Here is a 24349-nt window from a genome sequence, read left to right as displayed (position 1 = left end):
TATAAACCTCATAAAACACAGTGGGACTGACTTCTGAATAGACATGCACGGGGCTGCCCTGTTCGCCTCAACAAAATCAACCGTATTCCTCTTGTCTTTGGCAGCCCAGGGATTGAACCTGGCAGGCAGATGTGCACGCTACACCCAAACACCAAGCAGCCCTGAACTGACACGTACCAAGGTGAGACATACTCACCTTATCCAGTGCAACCCCTTTAATCTGAAATAGATAAATACTGCATTAAAATAAAGTCTTCCCCGCTCTTTTGAACTAAGCGTGCTCATATATTTTGCCTGTGCCTTCTCATTGACCTCTCTTAGATTTGGGATATGCCCCTGGCACTCGGAAACCAAGTTCGGGAGACCCACAGAATCTTTTTGCATTTATTACCCATATCTATACCTCACGTTTACAAACAAGGTTTTCCAGAGCAGCTTACAGAATAATTTAATGAAGCATATATTCATATTTAATTCAGTCAAGTCATATTTGCCCCCAGCTTAATTTATGTTCCTCAACTGTATCTGAACATTTATGTATGTACATGCTGAGTTTCTTCTTCTTCATCACCATCACCATCATCCATTTAGCTCAGTTTGGTCTACTCTGACAGTGGCTCCTCCAAAATCTCAGGCAAGGGTACTGTCATGTATCCTTGCCTACTCTACCCTCTAAAGTCAAATTTAACTCCTCCTCCTCCCTCTTATCCCCAAAACAATAAAACACAGACCCTACACTGATCTAACCTCTGCTCAGACTAACCTCGACTCTCTCTCACTCCCCACTGCCAACAACTAACAGATTTCAACTGTCATTCCCCTTCACACACTTCAATCCAACAGCCAATCAGCATTCACTCCAACATTCCATTCACTCACTCCCCCTCCCAATAGAATTAACCACTTCCCAGCCTTACCATACAAAGTCCAAACAGCATTTACATAACAGATATATAGCCTAAAACATTGAAACATCACAAGTACTTCCCAGCCCTGCCTCCTGAAATCCTTTTTCAGTGGTGATGTCAAACCTGGGCCCTTCTGTGTACACATCATGTGCTCTACCACTAAGCTAAAACCTGCCCCCAATATCCCAGTGTCTAGTGCGTACATGGAAAGTAATGAACATTAAGCGAGACTGCAGTTGCACTGTACCTGTGCAGAAAAAGAAACACCCAAGTTCCTAGTCCCCATGGTTGCAAAGATAGATTTGAAACTATGTGAACAACGACATGGTGAAAGCTCAGGAGCCAAAAAGAGTCAAGTAAGATTTCCAGATGCCAAAGGGTGTCACTAGTCTGTACAACTCCCCCCACCTCGCTAAGTTTTTTCTGTGCTCTTCAATATATGTCCTGAGGCCTAAGCAAAAGAGCTTCACCTTGGTTTTATAGGCCTTCCACTGTCTTTGGATGACTCGAGCAGCTTCTTCTTTTTGCTGACGTTCAGAAGAGTAAGGAGGTGAAAGCACCAAATTTGAACCCCCGTAATTCAGCACGCGAGCCGGGTGCGACTGTTGAGAACTGGAGTGAAATTCCTGCTGGCTCTTAAAAGAACATTGAGGAGGGAAAAATGAATGGATAGGGAGCAGTCCAGAGAAGCGGGATTTGCTGCCTTCAAGCAAAGAGGCAGCTTGGGAGAAGAGAATACCAGCATTAATGAACTTTGCTATTTGCATTGGAAATACACACAAACACATTATTAAAGCCCCATAAATCTCTGGGGGAGGTGACCACTATCCAAGGGAAAAAAATCTGCATTATACATAATTTTTGTGGAACTGTCTAGACCAGCCTTCGTCAACCTGGGGCGCTCCAGATGTGTTGGACTACAACTCCCAGAATACCCCAGCCAGCTCTGCTGGCTGGGGCATTCTGGGAGATGCAGTCCAACACATCTGGAGTGCCCCAAGTTGACGAAGGCTGGTCTAGACATACATGATATTATTAGATCGATTTGGAAATAATGCGAAACCATACTTCATGCAGTCTTCTCCAACCTGGTGTCTTCAGATGATTTGGACTTCAGCTCCCATCAGCCCCAGACAGCGGTCAGGAATGCTAGGAGTTGTAGTCCAAAACATCTGGAGGGCACCAGGTTGAGGAAGGCTGGTTTAGCATTGTGTGAATGAGCCTGCTCAAACCTTGGGCTTGTATGTGGTTCTCGCCACTCCTCTTCCAGGAAGAGGAGGAGCCTGGAAGCATCCACTTCCTGGTTTAAACTAACCACAGTTTGTTACATCCAAACCAGAAACTGTGGTTGGTTTAAGTTAGTTATTGAATAAGTTAAAATCAGAAACAGAATGACAAACTGCCGTTAGTTTAAAGCAAGAAATAGATGTTTCATCATTCGGCGGCTAGGATTATTTTCTTGGCTCGTCATTTTGATCATGTCACCCCGCTTTTAAAATCCCTCCACTGGCTTCCTATCTCGTATAGAATCCAATACAAGCTTCCTCTTCTTACTTTTAAAGTCTGTCATGATCTGTCTCCTCCCTACCTTTCGTCCCTTACTTCACTTCATCCCCCTGCTCCTGCCCTCCACGTCAATAACACCATGTCTCTTACCTGCCCAAGAGTTTCTACATCTCTCGCTCGTCTTCACCCGTTCTCGCTCGCTGCCCCCTATGCCTGGAATTCTCTTCCAGTGCATTTGTGGACCACGACGTCAATTTCTGTTTTTAAATCTCGCTTGAAAACATTTCTTTTCTCGAAAGCTTTTTAACCATAGCGTGGTCATACTAGTCTATATTTAATGTCCCCTACCCTTATTGGTTTTCCCCCTCCCTCCCCTGTCTGTTACGGTGATTTAAGATTGTAAGCCATATGGCAGGTTGTCTTTTGTTTTATTCTGTACAGCGCCAAGAAAATTGATGACGCTTTATAAATAAATATTAATAATAATAGTTTTCAATCTCCTCCTCAGGACTGATCCAAAGAAAGGAGGAAAGCAGGAGACTGAGGCTTGATCGAGTTTGTTCTCATAATGCTACTCTACGGTTTAGCATTATGTCCAAACTGGGATAAACAATAAGCAATCAATCGATATATGCTTTTCCTAACTATTGTATTAAAGGTTTGGCAATGGAGAGAATTAACAACTGAATGGGCAGAAGAAAGGTAACTGGAGCAGGTGGAAAGAGGTATGAATAAGTAGAGGAAGGAGCAGACAATGTGAACAAGAGAATTAAAGAGAATTAAGAGAATTAAAGAGACGGGGGCATTCCAGAGGCAAGAAATGGAAAGAACAGCGAATGAATGAGGGAGAAAAACAGGGAAGAAAGGCCATGGCAAAGAACAAAAGGAAAGCAGTCTAGTAAGACAGTGAAAGAAGTCATTAAGTGAAAGAAGGGACTGAGACAAGAAGGGTTAGAGGCGGAGAAGAGGCATGAGCAGATGGAGGAGGGAAAGAATAAACAACAATTCAACGCATTGATCCAGTATGAGAGCCAAGGCGAAGAGAGAGTGTTGCCTTTCCACACCGAGGAGTTTCCTTCCATTCACAAATCAGTGCGGGAGCAAGCGAGGACAGAGATCTCCTAGCCAGGTGACTGGCGATGATGTGTCCCGTCTCCATGGATCCCCTAATCTATTTTGCACCAATCCAACTGTTATGGGGCCATGCATCATCCTCTAGCAGCCACCAACTGTGAGGGTACCAAAGGGCTCTCTCGCACTCTTTCACACACCGTAAATGTAAAATTCAATACTTGGCTGTAGGAAGGCCTCAGGAGGGAAGCAAACCAAGGAACTATTAAAATCCACAGTCAAACAACGCGGAAGCACCAAGCAGCCCACACAGAGGTTTCGACAGAAGCCAGGTGAGTCAACAGTAGACGGCACGCTGAACCAGACACATCAAACGGTGGGTTTTACCTGATTGGAGGGTTCCGTAGCATCAATTCCAGCCTGTCTACAAATCGTTCCTTGGTTTTCCTCCAGCTCTCTCACTTTCTCTGTCAGCTGCTGGATTTCTTCCCTGCAAAAGCACAAAACAAATCGTTAGCAATGAGCTTTTCACAAACATATAACACCGATTCTGGCCTGCTTGCATTGGCCCGCTTACATTACCGAGCCCAATTCAAGGTGCTGGTTTTAACCTATAAAGCCCTACATGGCTTGGGACCGCAATACCTGATGGAACACCTCTCCCGACATGAACCTACCCGTACACTGCGCTCAACATCTAAGGTCCTCCTCCGAGTGCCTACTCCGAGGGAAGCTCGGAGGATGGCAACAAGGGAGAGGGCCTTTTCAGTGGTGGCCCCCAAATTATGGAATGATCTTCCCGATGAGGCTCGCCTGGCACCAACATTGTTATCTTTCAGGCGCCAGGTCAAGACTTTTCTCTTCTCCCAGGCATTTAACAGCATTTAACAATGCTAAGTTTGTTTTTTAATGGACCCCAGAACTGTTGTTTTTAAATGGATCCCGTTGTTTTTATACTGTTTATGTTTTTGATGGTTTTAAATTTTGTATACTTTTTAATGTCCACTGTTTTTAACTTTTGTAAACTGCCCAGAGAGCTTCGGCTATGGGGCGGTATATAAATAGGCAGCACAGGCAGATGCTCGGAATGGTTACATTTTGAGAAGCACCAAAAAAGCATTGGGTCAGCTGAGAGATACACCCCAAGATGTCACAATGGGTTTCTGAAGGAAATATCAAGCGCATGAGAAAGCAGAGCAAATGGTGGGGAATGCTTGACTAACTAGAAATGCTAGAGAATTTTGGAAATTAGCATCAGGAGCATTGGTATGGTTTACAGTGCAATAATATTCCACCATATTTATGGGAACACTATTTTCAACATAAGCTTAACGATCCTCACAAATGTGTCTTTCTAGACTCTGTGCTTTCGGAATCACTGAAGCAGCCCTCCTGTAAGTCCACAAGAAATCAGCGATCTTACTACTAGAGACCTTATTTCTAGAATATTGTCTCAAGAGGCCACCGGACCCAATGACCTAACTGCTGCAGCAAAGAGTGGGTGGTAGATTCCCACACTTTTCACTATAATGAACAATTCTGGGAAAGTGCTTGCAGACTGGCAGAAAACAACAATGCTGTCTTTATATAAAAAGGAAGGGAGATCAGAGTCTTCCAATGATCATCTGAACAGTTTGTTACCCTGCGCTTGGGAAGCTTTGTGCTTGAAATCGAAGGGATAGATTCATGGTTCTAAGGTGAAGACGCTCTCGGAGGCAACTGTTGCAAGAGCCAGTTCTGTGGCTCCCAGCGGGTTTGAACAACTATCCTACAGATTCAGGGGCTCCACCGACTTGATGAGTTTGTGGAGGAAGAATAAGAAAAATCCTGCAGCAAACTGCATGAGTTTAGATACTGGGTATAAAAATCCAGCTTTTGCACATTTTTGCTATATGCAAAGCAGCTTTTCAAGGATACACTCTCTCTCTCTCTCTCTCTCTCTCTAACTGGTACAAATAGACAAAGAAAACAAAACAGAGAGAACAAGAACTTTTCCAGACAATTTCTTTCCTCTTATCCTCCAAGGATGCAACTGAAGGGACCTGAACTATGTCAGATGACACCTAGAAACTTAACTCTTTAACAGCCAGCTGATTTTGAAGGGCTGCCCGTTGGCTTTTCAGCTTCTTCACTAGTTTACGGAGATGCTCAAATTCTTCCGGGGGATCAGATTCCTTAGCAACTGTCTGATCCAGCTGTGCAGAAGCCAATGGCGTGAGCGACGGTGACATGCTGGTCTCTGAAAGCTGCAGCCCGCCCTTCTGCTTCTCATTCATTTTCTGGAAATTGAAAGGGGAAATGAGCGATGGGCACTGACAGTCCTGTCCTGCCCATTGCCCCATTCCATGTATTTCTACAGACCTAGGGGCACGAGAAACCCTGCTGTAGTGTGAAAGCCTTCACCTGCAGGAATCACCTATGGCCACAGAATGTTAAGCCAGAGGCAACTATTAGCCAACACTTTTGAGGTTTTATCAGTTTCTGCTGCTATGAACTGGTGGAAAGTAGAAGCAGTTTATAAGCCAGGATCCCCTCTCAAAGACCAGACGCTACTTCCTGCAAAGGGCCTTTGTTTCTTTTGTCTCTCATATGAATGTAAACTCCGGTCCAGATCAACTCTGGAGCCACCTGACCAGGAACACCGCACAGGACGTATTTATGAATCACACTTCTATACCACCCCATTGCCGAAGGTCTCTGAGCAGTTCACAAAAATTAAAACCACAAATACAGCATAAAACAAGTAAAATAATGGCCACTCCTTAAATATCTGCCAGTAGCCCCATAATATTGCATAAAAACAAGCAAGTTCCTGGATTGTGTCTCTCTGTCACAGACTAATGGAAGTAGCTAAATGAACCCATGAGAATGTAAGAAGAGCCCTGAGGCTGGATCTGACCGAGGGTCCATCTAGTCCAGCACTCTGTTCACACAGGGGCCAACCAGCCATCGGCCAGGGACCAACAAGGCAGGACATGGTGCAGCAGCACCCTCCCGCCCATGTTCCCCAGCAACTGGTGCACACAGGCTTACTGCCTCGGATACTGGAGGTAGCACATAACCATCAGGACTAGTAGCCATTGATAGCCTACTCCTCCAGGAATTTATCCAACCCATTAGCAGCTAAAATGGTTTCTGTCCTACCAGCTCTACGATGGCTCTCTGGCTCCCATCACTCACTTTCTCCAACTCTGAAATCCGCCGAACCAGCCTTTGACTGCTCCATCCAGTGTAATCTGAGGAAAGATAATAATAATAATAATAATAATAATAATAATAATAATAATAATTGTTACCCGCCTCTCCCTCTGGAAGTCAGACTTGCAAGAGTCACAAATCCCCGAAAGGAAAGTCTGAGTCGCAGGATTCCTCTCCTTTCAGTTTTGAATAAGCTAAAATAGGGAGACACTACTTATAAAAGATGGAGTGGCAAATGATCTTGAGATGTTTTGACATCCAATCAAGCTGCCTCTTATTGGTTTAACTAAGGTGGGACAAGCAAGGGAGATGCCCTGGGTTTATCAACGGGCAAAGATCACATAACGTTTTGACCTTAGCTATTAAAACAGTGTTCTCATGTAATGCTTTCTCCTTCAGCCTGAAAGAGTTGAGCGTGTTTTGGGGAGAGCGCCTGAAAAGCAAAGGTATCGGCTTTGAGAGACACTTAGTGGGGGTCCAAGAAGTGCAAATGTTTTCTGTTCACTCCCTTTGGTTAACACCAGGGTTGGCCAACTGACAGCCCATGAAGCAGCTTTATATAGCCACCCCCCAATCATTCCCGCCTCTTATTCAGTCCCCACAAATGTTTCTCTTTCCCCTTCAATGTTTTTGTACTTCATCCACCCTATATCAGACCAGTTGCACTGTAAGCAGTAGTCAAGAGTAGAACCGGGAGCCAGGAACGAGAAGCCAGGAGCCAACGCTGAAGGACAAAGCCAAAGAGGAAGCCCAAACGCATCAGAGCCAGGGAGACTGCAGTTACCCTGCGGAAGTCCCAGCTCAAACAAGAAGCTGTTTATAGCCATTTCCGTCTAGGACAGCCTTCCTCAACCTGGGGCGTTCCAGATGTGTTGGACTACAACTCCCAGAATGCCCCAGCCAGGCTGGGGCATTCTGGGAGATGCAGTCCAACACATCTGGAGCGCCCCAGGTTGAGGAAGGCTGGTCTAGGAGGACCAAATAGTCAGCTGTGTTGGGTGGGCCAGCCCAGAGCCAGAGAATGCTGTTACCTCGGAAGATGCTCCAAATGTCAGACCCGGTGGTTCATCGCATGGGGCAGAGCTAAGGGCTCCTGGTTGCAGCTCTGGCGCTTCATGAGAGGTTCCACCTTAAGGTTGGAGATTTGGCTCATTCCAGACCCTGTCCCTTGCAGAGCCTTAAGACAGCCAGTGTGACAGGAGCGTGGCTCTGCAACCCACTGTCCTTCCGCACAGTAAGACCAACAGAACTTACTTGTTGCTTTACTGCAGGTAGGGGAGCTGCTCAGCGCTTGGCCTAGATCTACTTTCAGTGCCTGGTTTTCATCTCGCAGCTCTCTGATGCTCCTGGATAACTGCCGGACAGCAGCGTTGAGCACCTTCTGCTGTTCGCTCTCGGGAGGAGACCTGCAGGGTAGAAACGGGCAAAATGTTGCTGCAGCCAAGACAGAAAAGGCCATGTGAAATGCAACTATTTGGACACGTGACCAACGAGCTGACCACGGCGCGAAGCAGCAGCAACTCATTGAGAACGTGGCCCTGTACAGTCACTTTCACAGGTAGCAGAATTGAGAGCCAGTAGGACGTAGTGGAAAGAGGGCTGAACTCGGAACAGGGAGTCAGTCCTGGGTACAAAACAGGGCGACCTTGGGCTGCTTACATCCTCTCAGCATAATCGCCTTCGCAGGGTTGTTACAAAGACAACATGGAATACCTCCTTGTGCAATGCTGGGACTCAGGAGGCCTGGGTTCGAGACCCCACTCTCACATGGAGCTCATTGAGTGACTTTGGGCCAGTCACTGACTCTCACCCTAACCTACCTCACAAGATAGTTGTAAGGATAAAATGGAGAGGAAGACGGTCATGTACACCGCCTTGGGCTCCTTGCAAGAGGCGGGTGGGGGAAAGAGGGATACAAATGGAACAAATAAATAAATCACATAGTTTTTCCTGCCTCCGTTCCCCTCCCCAGTGAAACATTCTAAATTGTAAGTTCCTTGGGGCAGGGCCTTGTCCTCTTGTACTGTGTAAAGCACTATGCATACTGGTGGTACTTACTACTAGTACTATCATCATCATCATCATCATCGTTTTTCACCCTCTTGTTCCAACAAAGCATGGGACCAGAGGCAAGGCAGAATGGCCCCAAACAGGTCACAGGTGTGCTATTTATATCTGAGATGTAGAACCCAGGCATAAGCATGGCACCCTCGCCTATAAGTATTTTGTACGCAAGCATGTTTAGGGCCACAGCCTCGGAGGTCCACATGGTTCAGGCACCTGTCTGATCATGTTTTGTAAACTGCTGTTCCAAGTTTGCGGGGAGACATGATAGCACTCTTCAAGTACTTGAAAGGTTGTCACACAGAGGAGGGCCAGGACGTGGAATAATGGGCTCAAGTTACAGGAAGCTAGATTCCGGCTGGACATCAGGAAAAACTTCCTGACTGTTAAAGCAGTACGACAGTGGCACCAATGACCTAGGGAAGTGGTGGTCTCTCCCACACAAGAGACCTTCAAGAGGTAGCTGGACAACCATCTGTCAGGGATGCTTTGAGGTGGATTCCTGCAATGGTCAGGGGGTTGGACTTGATGGCCTTATAGGCCCCTTCCAACTATTCTATGATTCTGTGACAAAAGCCTCACCTTTCAGATATCCAATCTAACATCCCCACCTTCACATGCATTTCACTCATGTTATAGCGACATTCAAGAAACAAAATTACATTAATCTTAGACTACATTTCCCCAAAGCTACCTTGAGCTCCACCATCCTCCAGTCTTCCTCTGATTGCACTGAACTTTCTCTATCTTCTTCCTTCACCACTTCCATCATTTTCTTCCTCCTCTGAATTTTCCACCTGATGTCTATAACATCTCGTCAACTTTTAGAGTTAAGAATTTATTTTTCTCTAGGAATAGGAAGCCCCCGCTAGAATTCATCTCCATTTGGACTCCCGAAAAGCTCATGTTAATGAAACAAACTTATTAAATATGGTTTTCTTTTTGAAAGAAAGGAACAAAAACGGTGCTTAAGTTATTATACTCTCTAAATTATCTCAATTTTCTTGCTCCACCCAATCAGCATTTTTTATTTTAATTTTTTTACGTATGAGCAATAAACAGCCCTTCTCAAGATTCTGGATTAATTCACAATATATGTCACAAAGGGCCCTGCCTTAAACCACAATGGACTTTTTGTTCCTTTTGTCGTGTGTGTGTGTGTGTGTGTGTGTGTGTGTGTGTGTGTGTGTTACAGGGGGCCGCTTGGAGATACAGCACAAGTGCTCAACTTGAGACAGAGAGAAACAGAGGCGTGATTCATATACTAGTAAGCAGATTTATGTGGGACCAATTGCAGCCCCAAAACATGCCAGAAATGCGACATCTGGACCTGCTTTTGACTGTGTAATGAAACATGAAATGGCATCGATTTAGTAACCTTAATGATGCTCTTCTGATCACGCCAATCAGTGGAATTAGTGACTAATGAAAAAAGGGTAGATGACGTTATGCTCTTCCCACTGCATTATTTTCAGAAGGACTTCCCCTAACCAGGGGTGCTCTCATATTCATTAGCACAGGTTAACAATGCAACTTGACTCTTTAGGGCCCTTTTTTTTTTAAAAAAAATTGCAATAATGAAATGCATTAACTAGAGTAACCCTATGAAAAGGAGGACAGGGCTCCTGTATCTTTAACAGTAATGTAGAAAAGGGAATTTCAGCAGGTGTCAATTGAAGAGGGTGAAATTCCCTCTTCATCACAACAGTTAAAGCTGCAGGAGCCCTGCCCTCTTTTGTATCTGGCCACTCTACTGTAGCTAGTGTAGCTTTAACTGTTGTGATGAAGAGGGAATTTCACCCTCTTCAATTGACACCTGCTGAAATTCCCTTTTCTACATTACTGTTAAAGATACAGGAGCCCTGTCCTCCTTTTCATAGGGTCACCCTACATTAACCCATTTATCGCTATTTAACCCTCCTAGTGGCAGAGGGAGAAATGGTTGTGCGGGATTTAAAAGGCCCTGCCCCTTCGGAAGAGTAGAAGCATTGCCTAGTGGCTTCTCTTCTTTCTGAATTTTGAGATTAACTTCCTCTGCATGTTCTCAAGCTTTTCTCCTTTTGTAACCACGAGGTCTGGGATCCTGAGCTTCTTTTTAATCAATAAAAAATTAGAGTCTCACGTTTCCAAATGGATTTCTTACTATTACGTATGCAGAATGCAGCCCTGACACTGGGTTTGTTTTTATATTGGAAGGTCTACAGTTTCCTTGAAGCGTTTACCGGAGACCACCAAAGGGCACAGTCCTATGGCAACAGCCATAAGCCTCTGAACTTGAAGGTTTACGGCCATCCAACGCAGAGCTGAAGGAGCACCAGGGGTGATCTTCACCTCCAAGCTCCTCCCACTCTGCGTTTCGCTAGACAGGCGCTTTTGCCCATCTAGCTGGGGCCCTGCAAAGTGGGAGGGAAGGAGGCTGGGTAGCCCTGGGGATATGGCATAAGGCGGCCTTCCCAGTCCCCTTTCCTCCCTGTCCACCAGCACGCCCCTTTCCCCTCCTCTCTGGGGTGGCCTTTGAGACCTCAGAGTTGCAGCCAGCACAGTCCTCTCCATGCCAGTTGCAAGGGGGAGCAAGACGGGAGCTCGGATTCTCCAAAGCTGGAACACTGATCTGACGATGGATCCAGGAATCTGAACTATCCTATTGCCCCCACCCCAGACTCTGTCTCAGGGCCATCGGCTTTCTCTCTAAGTGGCTAAATAACTACACAGAATGCCATCAATCTCTAGTCTAGGGACTAGGGATTGTCTTTTTAAACTAAAGTATGTCAGAATTCTGATTCTTGCTTCTGATCGCCTGCGTTCAAACGGTTTACATCTTGATTAAAAGGTACGCCCCTATTTTAGAGGAACATGTCCTTGATAATAACCCAGTGGAAATGAAGTAGTTGCATTTACGGTGGTTTAGCTAGGGTCTGAAATGCTTTCAGCGAAGCTTTTCAATTCTTTGTAAATAAGGTGCAGTAAAATCAATAGGGCTTACAGGATCAGGGAGGGTGCTAACTTCAGTGGGACTTCAATCTCGAAGTAAATCCTATTGATTTCAGAGTACCTATTTCTACGTTAAGTGGCTGTTAAGACTGCAGCCTTAATTAACTTAAATTCAATCATTTCGTCTTAACTAGGTTTTAGGCTGGGAACTATATAGCCTTTAAGAAGCCATTGCCTTGACTTAACAGGTACAAACTTCCATTGTATGTGGACAGGAATCCAAAACTGCAGTTGATGAGATATCTTAGAGGTAAATACCTCTAACCAAAATGGAAAAATCCTATGGACAGAACACAGTTAGGATACGGGATATTATGAAGTTAAACAAATGCGGGGAAAGAAACCCGAAACAACATCTGTGCGTTGAGATTTGATATTTTTTTTAAAGCTTTTCACATCTTCTTACTTCACCACAATTAGTGAAGTATAGAAATTAGACAGCAAAAACTTATACACATGCATACAGCCCCAAGGAAATAAACGTACTTTCGTTGTACAGTCTTCGATTTTGCCAGCAGGGTTTGGAGTCGCTGGATCTGTAATGTAATGAACACAGACTATATTAATAGAATAATAGAAAAATAGAGCATGAATATACAAACCTGCATCAGAAGGGCAAGAAGGCAACGTTTTTGTCAACAAAGCACTAGAAAGGAGTGGGGTTTTAGATGTTCTACCGTTTGAAGAATATACAAAATAGATCAGCACGAACAATAGGCATGTTTACCCACGATCCTGTGGGAGGGGACCTCAAGCCCAGCTAGTATATATAATCCTACACCTGACTGAGCTCCAAGAAGCAAAACTAAGTTGCTCCAGGTCTCCATCTAAATTCTCTAATTATGTTCTCCCATTTCCAACAAGCAGGAGTTTAATAAAGACGTACCTCCTCATAATAGGTCTGCAGGGCAATTCTCATTTCTTCCACATCAGTGCTCTTCACATCTGTCTGGAGTTTGCTTTTTAATAATAAAAACACACACAAGAAGAAGTACGATTGGTAGAAGCAAAGAAGCATAAATTAACTATAATCATTTGTTAAGAGTGAAGCCAACTTACGCTCCTTTTCCACACCACAGTCATACACACAAGTTATCACCGGCAGCACCAAACATCACCAATATTAATGATTGTTCCAACAGTGTTTATAGCAAACCACGACATCGCCCATTTCATTCTCCCAGCTTACACGACATTCTCTTGAACACTGGAGGTGCTTGGTCAACAGGTGTCCTGAAGAACCATCCTGGCTCACACAATGGCAGAGGCAACCGCACTTCCGAATAGTTTAATGATTGTCAGAAACAGAGCAACCATCAATGGGGCAGGATTGGAGCGGGGCCTGCTTGCTCCTGAACTGGGCTGCTTAAGCCCTCCGCTTCGACACAAAACGCTTTGGAATCTTCTCTCCATCTCTTTCTCCACCCATGACAACACAATCCTTAATGCAAGTGCCAGGCAAAGCTTTGGATCCGGATATTTTAAGGACCGCCTCCTCTCCTATGAACTAACTCTCACTGATCACATCTCTAGACTACCCAAAGCCAAAGCTCTCTGGCCAGTTCACAATGATGAAAACCCTTAAAAATACAAGACTGTAATAGAATATAAAGCCATTTACATACTTAATAGTTTTGTCTTTCTCCTTGCATTGCTGTTCCAACCTGAGAATCTTCTGCTTCAATCCACTGATCACCTATCAAGAGGAAGGAACACAGGGCTGCTCCTGAAGCAAACGTTGCCTACAATACTGCACGTACACAATTATAAATCAGGAACCACAACCAACCCCCATGTAACGTACAAAGTCACACAAGGCAAAACAAATATTAGCACAAGGCAGATAAAAATTATTATTATTATTATTATTATTATTATTATTATTATTATTATTATTATTATTATTATCCTGCAACACAGCGAGAGAAAGCATGGGGAAACAAAATGTGGAGTGCTTTTACTCTTTACCACTGATTTTATCTAAGTTTGATTACGTGCTGCTTTCATTCATTGTTTTATTGTTTGCATTTTGTTTTCAATGTATTGTACTCTGCCAAGAGAGCTTTAAAAAGCAGAACTAATTCATTTCCCTACTTTCTGTAGGAGTTCTCAGAGATCAGTATTAGGCTAATTTCTCTTCATATTCTTCCGCTTTGGTCTTCAATACAACCATTACGCCGATGACTTACAAACTCAGCTGTTCTTCACCCAACCTTACTCTTTCCTTTCTTGAAAGCAGTTTGTGATGCTTTCTCCACTACCTCTCACTGGATGGATTTATTCTTTGAACCGTTCTTGTACAGTCCTTAGACATTTTTGGACACTTTAATAAATAAATACCAGTGTTCTGAATATCAGAGGAATCCAGACGCAAGCATGCGCACATCAAAATGAGGGAATCTGGCATTTTATTCACACTTTCAAGTTGTGCACTGTTTTATGCAGTTTCACCACACGGTCATTGCACCGATCCCATCAGCAAACATTAAGCCACGAAGGTGGGGGGTGGGGAGAGGCACAATTACCATGCTACTATCGTTTTTCAGCTCTGTCCGTAGCCAGCCCAACTCAGAGCTCTGTAAAAACAAGGAGCGAGGCATTATTATTTATTTGCACAGTGGTTCGTGAAACCAAGCGCTTTGCACAAAAGAAAAATGGGCCCTGTCGACAGGCTGACAGCAACAATACTACTGGTAAGCATTTGTGTGGCACTTTTCCCAAAGTACTTCATCTCCGTTGTCTTGAGATCCTCACAAAAGCCCTTGTAAGGTAGGAATGTCGTTTCCCCCCACATTGCAGATGGGGGCTGAGAAAGAGAGAGCAGTTTTCCTAAGGCCGCCTAGGGCAGAGGAAAGATAAGAACCAGGGATATTCCTGGGTCACAATTCAGTCACTTAGCCACTATGCTTCTAGTTCTCATTGACAAAATCTTCTTACGTGTCTTAGGGTGCAAGCCAATGGAAGGCTGGGAAATCCTGGGACTTGTAGGGCTTTTTCCACCTAAACATGCATAGGATTGTGCCCTTAAGCTTCTGTTCTAAAGGTTTCCCCACCTCTTAATATGTATTTATTTATTAAGACATTTCTATCCCACCCTATATCACAAAGATCTCAGGGCGGCGCATATCAGTATAGATTTCCTAATCATAAACAGTCCCAAGGCATGATCTGGTGGAACATGATGCACGATGGAGACCTTCATTAGGGTGACCATATGAAAAGGAGGACAGGGCTCCTGTATCTTTAAAAGTTGCATAGAAAAGGGAATTTCAGCAGGTGTCATTTGTATATATGGAGAACCTGGTGAAATTCCCTCTTCATCACAACAGTTAAAGTGCAGGAGCTATACTAGAGTGACCAGATTTAAAAGAGGGCAGGGCACCTGCATCTTTAACTGTTGTGATAAAGAGGGAATTTCACCAGGTTCTCCATATATACAAATGACACCTGCTATGCAATTGTTAAAGATACAGGAGCCCTGTCCTCCTTTTCATATGGTCACCCTACCTTCATGCCTCTCTTGACTTCAATAATGTGGGTGGGGTGAGGAAAGGCAGGATACAAAGATAAGCAAGTGCACTGGGTTGTACACCTGCAGGGTTTCTCAATTACTTACTGAGCACCCATTACATCAAGCAGCTTTATGGTCATACATGATTCTCTCTATTCTACAATTGTGTAAAACAAATAACAAGAGGCTAAGAGGTGCAGCATTTCAGCAGCTATTTCTGGTCTGGGACACGGATATTTAGAAGCCAAAATGCAGCTGTCTTGGTAAGTGCTGAGCGAGCAGATTCAAACGCTGCTCCTTAACCACGCTACTGACCAAGGAGCACCACGGCTTTACCTTGGAGGGATCCAGCAGCTGTTCAATCTGTTTGTTTTTCCGGCTGTTTTCCTCTTCCAGTCGCCGAAGCTTTGTTTTCATCCGGTCTGCTTCACATTTCTGGGCTTGGATGGTCTACAACAATGTGGGGGAAATGTCTGAGGCTCCTTACAAGTGTCTTTATTTTATTTATTTATTATATTTATATACCGCCCCGTAGCCGAAGCTCTCTGGGCGGTTTACAAAAGTTAAAAACAGTGAACATTAAAAACAAATATACAGAAATTTAAAACCATCAAAAGCATAAAAACAGCAGGAAAGGAAAGGAAAGGAAAGGAACCTCTCATGCAAGCACTGAGTCATTACTGACTCTTGGAGGGATGCCAGCTTTCGCTGACGTTTTCTTGGCAGGCCTTATAAAGCGGGGTGGTTTGCTGTTGCCTTCCCCGGCCGTGATTACCTTTCCCCCAGCTAACTGGGTACTCATTTTACCGACCTCGGGAGGATGGAAGGCTGAGTCGACCCGAGCCGGCTGCCTGAAACCAGCTTCTGCTGGGATCGAACTCAGGCCGTGGGGAGAGTTTCAGCTGCAGAAACTGCTGCTTAACAACTTGCAGCTCCTTGGCAAATAAAAATCTATCATTTTTTTAAACAAAATAATTTTGCATTTAGAAATCGAAACAAAACTACCAGCCCACAGGCATCAACCTTTAGGAATAAGCAAACTAAAGGAGAGGGTGGATAAAGCAGTAAGAAAATAATGTCTGTTTCTCACTGCTTCTTCACCTGTGTGCTCCCCCATGCTGTCCTGTAAATCTTTCGGTGCAACCAGGGGAAAGGACGGGACTGGAGAAACCTCAACCTCATTACATGATAGGTAGCAGAATAGTTAGACAAGGGGTGTGGTAGCAGAAGGCAAACAGAGGGAAGAGAGGGCTGGGGCAAGCCAAACAGGGACATGATGCCATGGAGATGGTCCACAGCCACACAGAAGCCCGGCATCTGATTCTTCTCCCCTCCTGGACATCCTTTCCGTGGCACGTGTGGTTCCTGAGCAGCTGCTCTCCACACTTTTTCAAACTTTTCTCTGCAACTCTGAAGACCAAACTTCCATACCTTCTTTAGCTCAATTATCTCATCATACATATCTTCCTTTTCTTTGTAGACTGGAGTTCCAGGGACGTAGCCTAGAAGAGATACACACACACACTCATAAAAAAAGGGGGGAAAGTAAGTGGCCGCTATAAGGAATGACAGAACTACTCCGAGATTGCAATACCCTTTTCCATTAAAAAAAAAAACACAAACCCTCCAAGAAAGTGATTCAGAGAATGGTTGCGACATAGATTTGAATAACGGCAGTAGGATACTGGCAGTTTTATTCTCAGTTCCTTTTCTAATTATGCCTAACATGGAGTTTGCTTTCTTTACAGTGGCTACACGCTGGGTGGACATTTTCATCGAGCGGTCCATCACAATCCCACGATCGCTTTCGTGGATGGTCACTGTTTAGCTCAGATCCACAAAAAATAATAATAGTAATACTTCAATAGCTTTACAAAAATGGTATTTTTAAATGTACATCCTGTTTATTGATTTTCATAGGTTATAGACCGCTGTTCTAACAGCCATTCCAGCAAGCTGTATGGAGACAGATCAGAGGGAGACCTTGGCCATTCCATCAGCCCAGAGAGCGTCGGCTATTGGGTGGTATAAAAATGCAATAAATAAATAAATAATAAAATAAATCAGCCCTGCTGAAGTAATTATTTTTCTCCTCTTCCCTCCCAATCCCTTTTCCCTTGTGTGTCGTGCCTTTTTTAGATTGTAACCCTGCAGGCATGGACTATCTTATTTGGTGATATGTAAGTCAGTCTTTTTTTGGCTTAGGAACAGCATGAAAAATACTTTAAAACAGATAAGAAACCAATTGCGATTCCTTTTTAGTCAACTCACCACTGCTGGAGAAGCGAGCATGTTTTGGCTTCTTCGTGCCCAAAGCTTCCTTCAGATATTCCGGAGTGCCGCCGGTGACAGTGGACAGCGCAGGACCTATGTCAAGGCCTGGTTTTGCCTGACCCATCCAAGTACCTGAAGAGAAGGGGAGGGAGCAGAGGTGAGGGACTACACATCCATTTGGACTGAAGTACTGCACGGCCAAAGAAAAGCAGCCCAGTAGGTTGAGTATTAAGGGCTGGGCTGTTGGGACAGCGAAAGAGCCCAGCACGCTAGAGAGTAGTGCTTTAGAATTGATAAGTCAAAGCAATCAGACAAATTAATAGTTCAATGCAAATTCATTGGTGTCAACTGATGGCCGCAGGGTGGGAATATAGCATTGTAATCAGGACGTTACTTGAGTGTGCCAACAGCCCACTTGCACCCTCAGCTATAGTGCACCAGTAATCAGGGTTGTGCAAGTGGGAGCAGGCTATGGGATGGTGCATTTCACAAGAATGGATCTGGAAGAGAGAATGTACAACGCAGCCGTTTGACCCTGATATTTATTTATTTATTTATTTGTTACATTTATATACTGCCCCATAGCCGAAGCTCTCTGGGCGGCTTACAAAAGTTAAAAACAGTAAACATTTAAAAAGTAGACAAAATTTAAAAACATAAAAACAACTATAAAAACAACTATATCCATTTAAAAACAACAGTTCTGGGGTCCGTTAAAAAACAAACTTAGTGTTGTTAAATGCTGTTAAATGCCTGGGAGAAGAGAAAAGTCTTAACCTGGCACCTAAAAGATAACAACGTTGGCGCCAGGCGAACCTCATCGGGGAGATCATTCCACAGTCAGGGGGCCACCACTGGAAAGGCCCTCTCCCTTGTTGCCATCCTCCAAGCTTCCCTCGGAGTAGGCACTCGGAGGAGGACCTTAGATGTTGAGCGAAGTGTACGGGTAGGTTCATGTCGGGAGAGGCGTTCCATCAGGTATTGCGGTCCCAAGCCATGTAGGGCTTTATAGGTTAAAACCAGCACCTTGAATTGGGCTCGGAAACGTATAGGCAGCCAATGCAAGCGGGCCAGAATCGGTGTTATATGTTCGAACCTCCTTGTTCCAGTTATCAATCTGGCTGACACATTCTGCACAAGTTACAGCTTCCGAACTGTCTTCAAAGGCTGCCCCACGTAGAGGGCATTGCAGTAATCTAATTTGGAGGTTACCAGAGTATGGACAACTGAAGCTAGGTTATCCCTGTCCAGATAGGGGCATAGCTGGGCCACCAAATGGAGTTGGTAGAAAGCACTCCGTGCCACCGAGGCCACCTGAGCCTCAGGTGACAGAGATGGTTCTAGGAGAACCCCCAAGCTACGAACCTGCTCCTTCAGGGGGAGTGCAACCCCATCCAGAACCGGTTGAACACCCCCCATCCGGTCAGAAGAACCACTTTTTATCTATGGTGAAAGCAACTGGCATCTTTCCATATACACTCACTTCCGAAGTCAGACCAAGAAACCGTTCTAACACAGCTTTCTCCAACCAGGTGCCCTCTGTACGCTCCTTCCACCGTGCGCCAAAGCTCCTCGCATTACCTTCATGGCACATAGGAGCTGAAGCGCTGCACCTGTTCCCACATGACAAAGGCAATCCAAGAAGAAGTTTGTGGAAGGAGGAAGCGATTTGACATACGGTTACCTTGCTTGAGAGATCCACACCACAGCTGCCTTGACGCTTTAACCAAGGGGTTTTCACAGCTTCGGCTCTCTGCGCCCTTAAAGGACCGTGGAAATGCAGCCTTTTTAGAATGGAGACACGTCCTATGGGTGTACGGAGACTCTGAGGCAAGGAAAAAGCATTTGGCACCACAAGTTTAAAAACGAAACAAGGAAGCTTCTTGCATCCCATGCAAATGAAGTCAGGAGGGAAGAATAAGCCCTTCACTTTAGAGTCACTACTGATCTGGGGAAAAGGAGAGAATTGGTCAGAGTCAGGCACATAGATGCCAGTACAGGTAAAGTTTCTGGCTGCTGCCCAACAAAATAGAGGTTGAACGCCTTAGCCAAGTAGCAAACAGCAGCTACTTGTGAACATGCCAGATGGAAACTTTGCTCATTCTGCAGTAGGTGCTCATCTCAAAGCTTTTCGGAGAAAGAATCCTTGTTCCCTGCCCCTGTAAGTTCAGATTCTCCTGTCTCTTGCATAGGACCCAGTATCAGAGGCAGTAAGCAGATATACAGCAGTTGCTGGGGAACATGGGTGGGAGGGTGCTGTTGCAACCGTGTCCTGCTTGTGGGCCCCTGGTCAACAGCTGGCTGGCCACTGAGTGAACAGAATGCTGAACTAGATGGACCCTGGGTCTGTTCCAGCAGGGCTCTTCTGATGCGCTTCTATTCTAACCTGTCTCATATCGGGGAATGCCACATAGAATCAGATGTTTCACTATAATTAGATTAAGGGCAAGGGCACCATGCTGGAAGATTTGGTCATACTTACTTGGTGATTTTGGAGGTTTGTGAGACGTTTTCCTTTTCAGTTTCTGAAAGAGAACATGATTTTGTATTGAAATTCGCCGACGAACACCGGAGAACTTAAAAACATCACATTCCTGGTCCAACTCACCGTTTCTGTGTCTGAGTCATCGGTTACTGCGGAATGACTGTCCTCTGCCTGTGGAACAAATATGAATATACTATAATGTAGTACTTTTACGAAATTATATATAAAACATTTACACACTCAGCTGCCCTACAGTGACCCTTTTCACATGGCTGCCACAGCTTATTTAAGCCACGGTGGGTTGTGTCGTGTTCCAGGCGAGTTTTGCATATTCAAGCCATGACTGCGGGTTGTCGTGTGGTATGAATCCGGTGAGGACAGGTTGTTGGCGTGCTTAACAAGCCATCCACAACCCTAAAACAGCCCATGGGTTGTGGGTGATTTGTTAACAACCCAACCTCACTGGGTTCACACAGCACAAGCTGCAGTCGTGGCTTGAATATGCAAAATGGCCATTTGCTACAGCTTTCTCCAGCCTGGTGCTCTCCAGATCTGTTGGACAACAACTCCTAGCATGCTTCAATAGTGGCATGGGGACTATGAGATTGCTTCTTTCTAACCACCCGAGAAATCCAAGTAGGTCATGATTGACCAGGAAAGGCGTGGAAATACATTTTGCAATTTATTTATTCCTCCGTGGAAAAGATTTACAGTCCTTTCCTGATATTGGCAAGAACATTTTAAGGTTTTAATTTCCTTTAAAAACAGTGGGGTGTGGATTTATTCCTTGCAAATATGTAGCCCTTGAAGGAAGGGCCCTGCAGTTCATTTCCGCTGCTGCCTGTACCATCTCTTGTATGCCACAGCCCTGTCCTTAGATTAGATCTAGAGCTCACTCAGCTTGAAAAGACAGAGAGGGGCTGAGGCTGGCTTTTAAATCTCGGATAACAGGGAAGGAGGCACCATGAAGAGATAAACCATTTTTTTTACTGTTCACTCCAGGCAGGCATGTGCCACTTACACCACATCACAGAGTTTTTAATTTCCTGAAGTCACATTCTTCGCAGCATATTGGCGTATTTTGTGTGTTATCCTTCAGGCATCTGATCTCAGTCTATACCTCCCTATCCAATTTGCTCTGCTATGGTAGTGATCAGACTGTAAAACAGACAAAACAGCTAGACAACCCCAGATATTTTTGCCTTTCATTACTGGGGAAGACTTAAATGCAAGAGATATAAATCTCAACAGGCAAAAGAACGTCAACTTCCAGCAGAAAATCTCAAACGTGCAAACACTGAGAACATTAAATGCTGTTATCTGCACGTCACGGATACCTCATATTAGAACTATGGCTGCCTACAAGCTCTATCTGACAAAAGCAGTAGCTTAATCAACTGAAGCTTTAGCTGATTAATCGGTGTCAGTTTTTAGAAAAATGAGCAAATTTTAATCCATCAAGCTGTAACTTAAGCGAGGCATTGAGAAATAAACTAAGTCTACAATCCTATGTATTCTTACCCGGAATAATCCCCGCTGAACTCTGCCTACTTCTGAGTAAACACAGATAGGCTTGGGCTCTTCCCCTCTAACTACTCATATTTATTTATTTATTGTATTTCTACCTTACCCCGCTTCTCAGCCAAAAAAAGGCTCTTGGAGCAGCTTACAATAAATCATAGCATGAGATATAGTCTTGTATACAATTTTATGGAGCGAATGCGTTGTAGTACTGAAATAGGAACAAAGACAGCTGATTTATACTGAGCCAGACCATTGGTCCATCTAGCCCACTATTGTTCACACTGACTGGCAGCAATGACTCTCCGGGGTTTCAGGCAGGAGTTTTTCCAGCCCTACCTGGAGATGCTGGGATTCGAACCTGGGACCTTCTACAAGGTCTACCACTGAGCCACAAGTTGCCCGTCTCTGGGGAAGAACACCGGCACAACAGTGCGATCTTACTGTTCACTGCGAATGTTGGCACACAAGAAAATATGTATCAGAGAGGTGTGTCAGTAGCCATGGGCCAGCCTTCCCCAATCTGGCACCCACCAGATGTATTGGCCTACAACTGTCCGCATCTCCCAGCCAGCATGGGAGTTGTATTCCAGCACATCTGGAAGGCTCCGGGTTGGGGAAGGCTGTCGTGGACCACGCTGGAGACAAAGAACAAGATGTGACCATTCCTTTCATGGCCTGCTTGTGACTGGTTGCCCTGGGAAACTGGATCAGGGATTATGAAGCTGAAAGTTCCATCATGGCTACTGGTCCTTTATGGATCTGTATAATCTTTATGGAATTTTATCTTGGTTGCCTTAACCATCAGCCAGCAACACAGCTTGCGGTTGGAAATTCCAAAAATCAACGACGTGCCGCATGAAGTAGTACTTCCTTTGTTCTGTACTGAAGCTACTGCCCATGAATCCCACTGAGTGACCCCAATAATTGACTATTAATAGGGAAGGGGAAAGTTCTCTTTTCTCAGTCCCCATATGCCTCTCTCAGTCCTCCTGCCCATCCCATCTCAATTTTCTCATCTAAGAAGCCCAAGTATTATGCAATCCAATCCTATGCATGTGTATTTGCAAATCCAGCTGAGTCCAGTGCGGTTTACTCCCAAGGAAGTGCACAAAGAATTGCAGCGTTAAAGAATTGCACCCCACATGGACCATTTTAATCCAACTTCCTCGATCCATCTCACCTTGCAATCACCACAGATACGCATCACAATCTCTGCTATCTCATGTATCTGACGAAGTGAACTTCTAAGCCCACAAACCCCTGCCCCCAAAAGACAACTTCAGCCATGACATATTTCTTAGTTTTTAAGGTTCTACAGGGCGATTTGTCATTAAAAAAAATTCATTTCAGATCAGAGGGCGGAAGGCAGAGGAAGCTGGCAGCACCCCACACTCCGCCCAGGGGAGAGGGATGCACCCACATTCTGCTCTGGGGGGGGGGAATAAGCCCTCCAACACCGCCCCGGAGGGGGAAGGGGGCATCCCGCACTCCACTTCAAGGAGGGAATCAAGGGGACCCCACACTCTACCCCCATGGGGTGTGTGTGTCATAGAACAGAATCATAGAATAGTGGAGTTGGAAGGGGCCTACAAGGCCATCAAGTCCAACCCCCTGCTCAGTGCAGGAATCCACCTTAAAGCATCCCTGACAGATGGTTCTCCAGCTGCCTCTTGAAGGCCTCTAGGGTGGGAGAGCTGGGGGCTCCCTCACACCACCCGGGGGGGGGAAGCTGGAGGCACCCACCGTCCACCCATGGGGGTGGGGGGTGGGGAGAAAGCAGGGGGCTCCCATATACGCAGGGGGCACCCACCGTCCACCCATGGGGGTGGGGGGAGAAAGCAGGGGGCTCCCATATACACAGGGGGCACCCACCGTCCACCCATGGGGGTGGGGGGTGGGGAGAAAGCAGGGGGCTCCCATATACACAGGGGGCACCCACCGTCCACCCATAGGGGTGGGGAGAAAGCAGGGGGCTCCCATATACGCAGGGGGCACCCACCGTCCACCCATGGGGGTGGGGGGAGAAAGCAGGGGGCTCCCATATACACAGGGGGCACCCACCGTCCACCCATGGGGATGGGGGGAGAAAGCAGGGGGCACCCACCGTCCACCCATGGGGGTGGGGGGTGGGGAGAAAGCAGGGGGCTCCCATATACACAGGGGGCACCCACCGTCCACCCATAGGGGTGGGGAGAAAGCAGGGGGCTCCCATATACACAGGGGGCACCCACCGTCCACCCATGGGGGTGGGGGGAGAAAGCAGGGGGCTCCCCCTTGCCCCACCCTTCAACCCCCTTCCCAACCCTGCTCCGCTCCGCCTGCCTGCCTCCCCGCCGCCCTCACCAGCTCCAGCTGCCGCTCCGTGGCGGTCTCGCTGGGCCCCTGAGACATAACGGGGAGGCGCCGCGAGGCCACACGTGAAGCGCCGCCGGCCAGGCCAGGCCGGGCCAACCACCATGTCACGCGAGGGAGCGGAGGCAGGAGCAGCGGCGGCGGCAGTGGCTCGTCTGCGGCTCGGTCCGCCCTCCGAACTTCCGGGTTTGGGAGTCCATGGCAACCGGCCACGGCAACCAGGCCCCAATACCCGGATGGACTCCGACAAAGGGGGGGCGGGACGCGTCTGGGCCCAGCGGCTTCGCTCCCGGAGTTGCCAGAGAGCCGCGGGACGAACGAGCGTTTGCCCGGAGTTTGCGCGCTTCCTCGCACGGGAAGACTCGGCCAGGCGCGCATGCTCAGAAGCCACCGCGCTGAGCACCGAGTCCGGCGGCTCAAAGGGAGGCGGGCTGCCGCTCTTCCTTGTAGGGCACGCTCCACGGG

The 24349-nt window shown here is 46.1% G+C and overlaps 2 protein-coding genes across 3 annotated transcripts in view; both read right to left on the bottom strand.

Moving 5' to 3' along the window:
* Positions 1–23249, bottom strand: part of TTYH3 (tweety family member 3) — a 130070-nt gene extending 106821 nt beyond the window's left edge. For both annotated transcript variants that reach the window (XM_063143637.1, XM_063143638.1), the window contains exon 1: positions 23243–23249. The gene's annotated coding sequence lies outside the window, so the exon portion shown is untranslated. The remainder of the gene's footprint in view (positions 1–23242) is intronic.
* The window catches only part of IQCE (IQ motif containing E), a 34395-nt gene extending 10375 nt beyond the window's left edge, over positions 1–24020 (bottom strand). Inside the window, exons 1-17 of the mRNA XM_063143634.1 lie at positions 23876–24020; positions 20132–20179; positions 20006–20048; positions 19208–19348; positions 17521–17655; positions 16681–16751; positions 15586–15699; positions 14264–14314; positions 13364–13434; positions 12625–12697; positions 12225–12274; positions 7938–8089; positions 6666–6721; positions 5562–5764; positions 3873–3975; positions 1379–1543; positions 197–220 (exon numbers count right to left, since the gene is read on the bottom strand). Coding sequence (XP_062999704.1) covers positions 197–220; positions 1379–1543; positions 3873–3975; positions 5562–5764; positions 6666–6721; positions 7938–8089; positions 12225–12274; positions 12625–12697; positions 13364–13434; positions 14264–14314; positions 15586–15699; positions 16681–16751; positions 17521–17655; positions 19208–19348; positions 20006–20048; positions 20132–20179; positions 23876–23923 — 1548 coding nt within the window. The 5' untranslated portion in view covers positions 23924–24020. The remainder of the gene's footprint in view (positions 1–196; positions 221–1378; positions 1544–3872; positions 3976–5561; positions 5765–6665; positions 6722–7937; positions 8090–12224; positions 12275–12624; positions 12698–13363; positions 13435–14263; positions 14315–15585; positions 15700–16680; positions 16752–17520; positions 17656–19207; positions 19349–20005; positions 20049–20131; positions 20180–23875) is intronic.
* Positions 24021–24349: the final 329 nt, after the last annotated feature.

This window comes from Elgaria multicarinata, chromosome 17 (genome assembly GCF_023053635.1).
Source record: "Elgaria multicarinata webbii isolate HBS135686 ecotype San Diego chromosome 17, rElgMul1.1.pri, whole genome shotgun sequence".
NCBI lineage: Eukaryota > Metazoa > Chordata > Lepidosauria > Squamata > Anguidae > Elgaria > Elgaria multicarinata.
The sequence above is the reverse complement of the archived record's forward strand: the minus strand, read 5'-3'. Positions and strand labels throughout refer to the sequence as shown.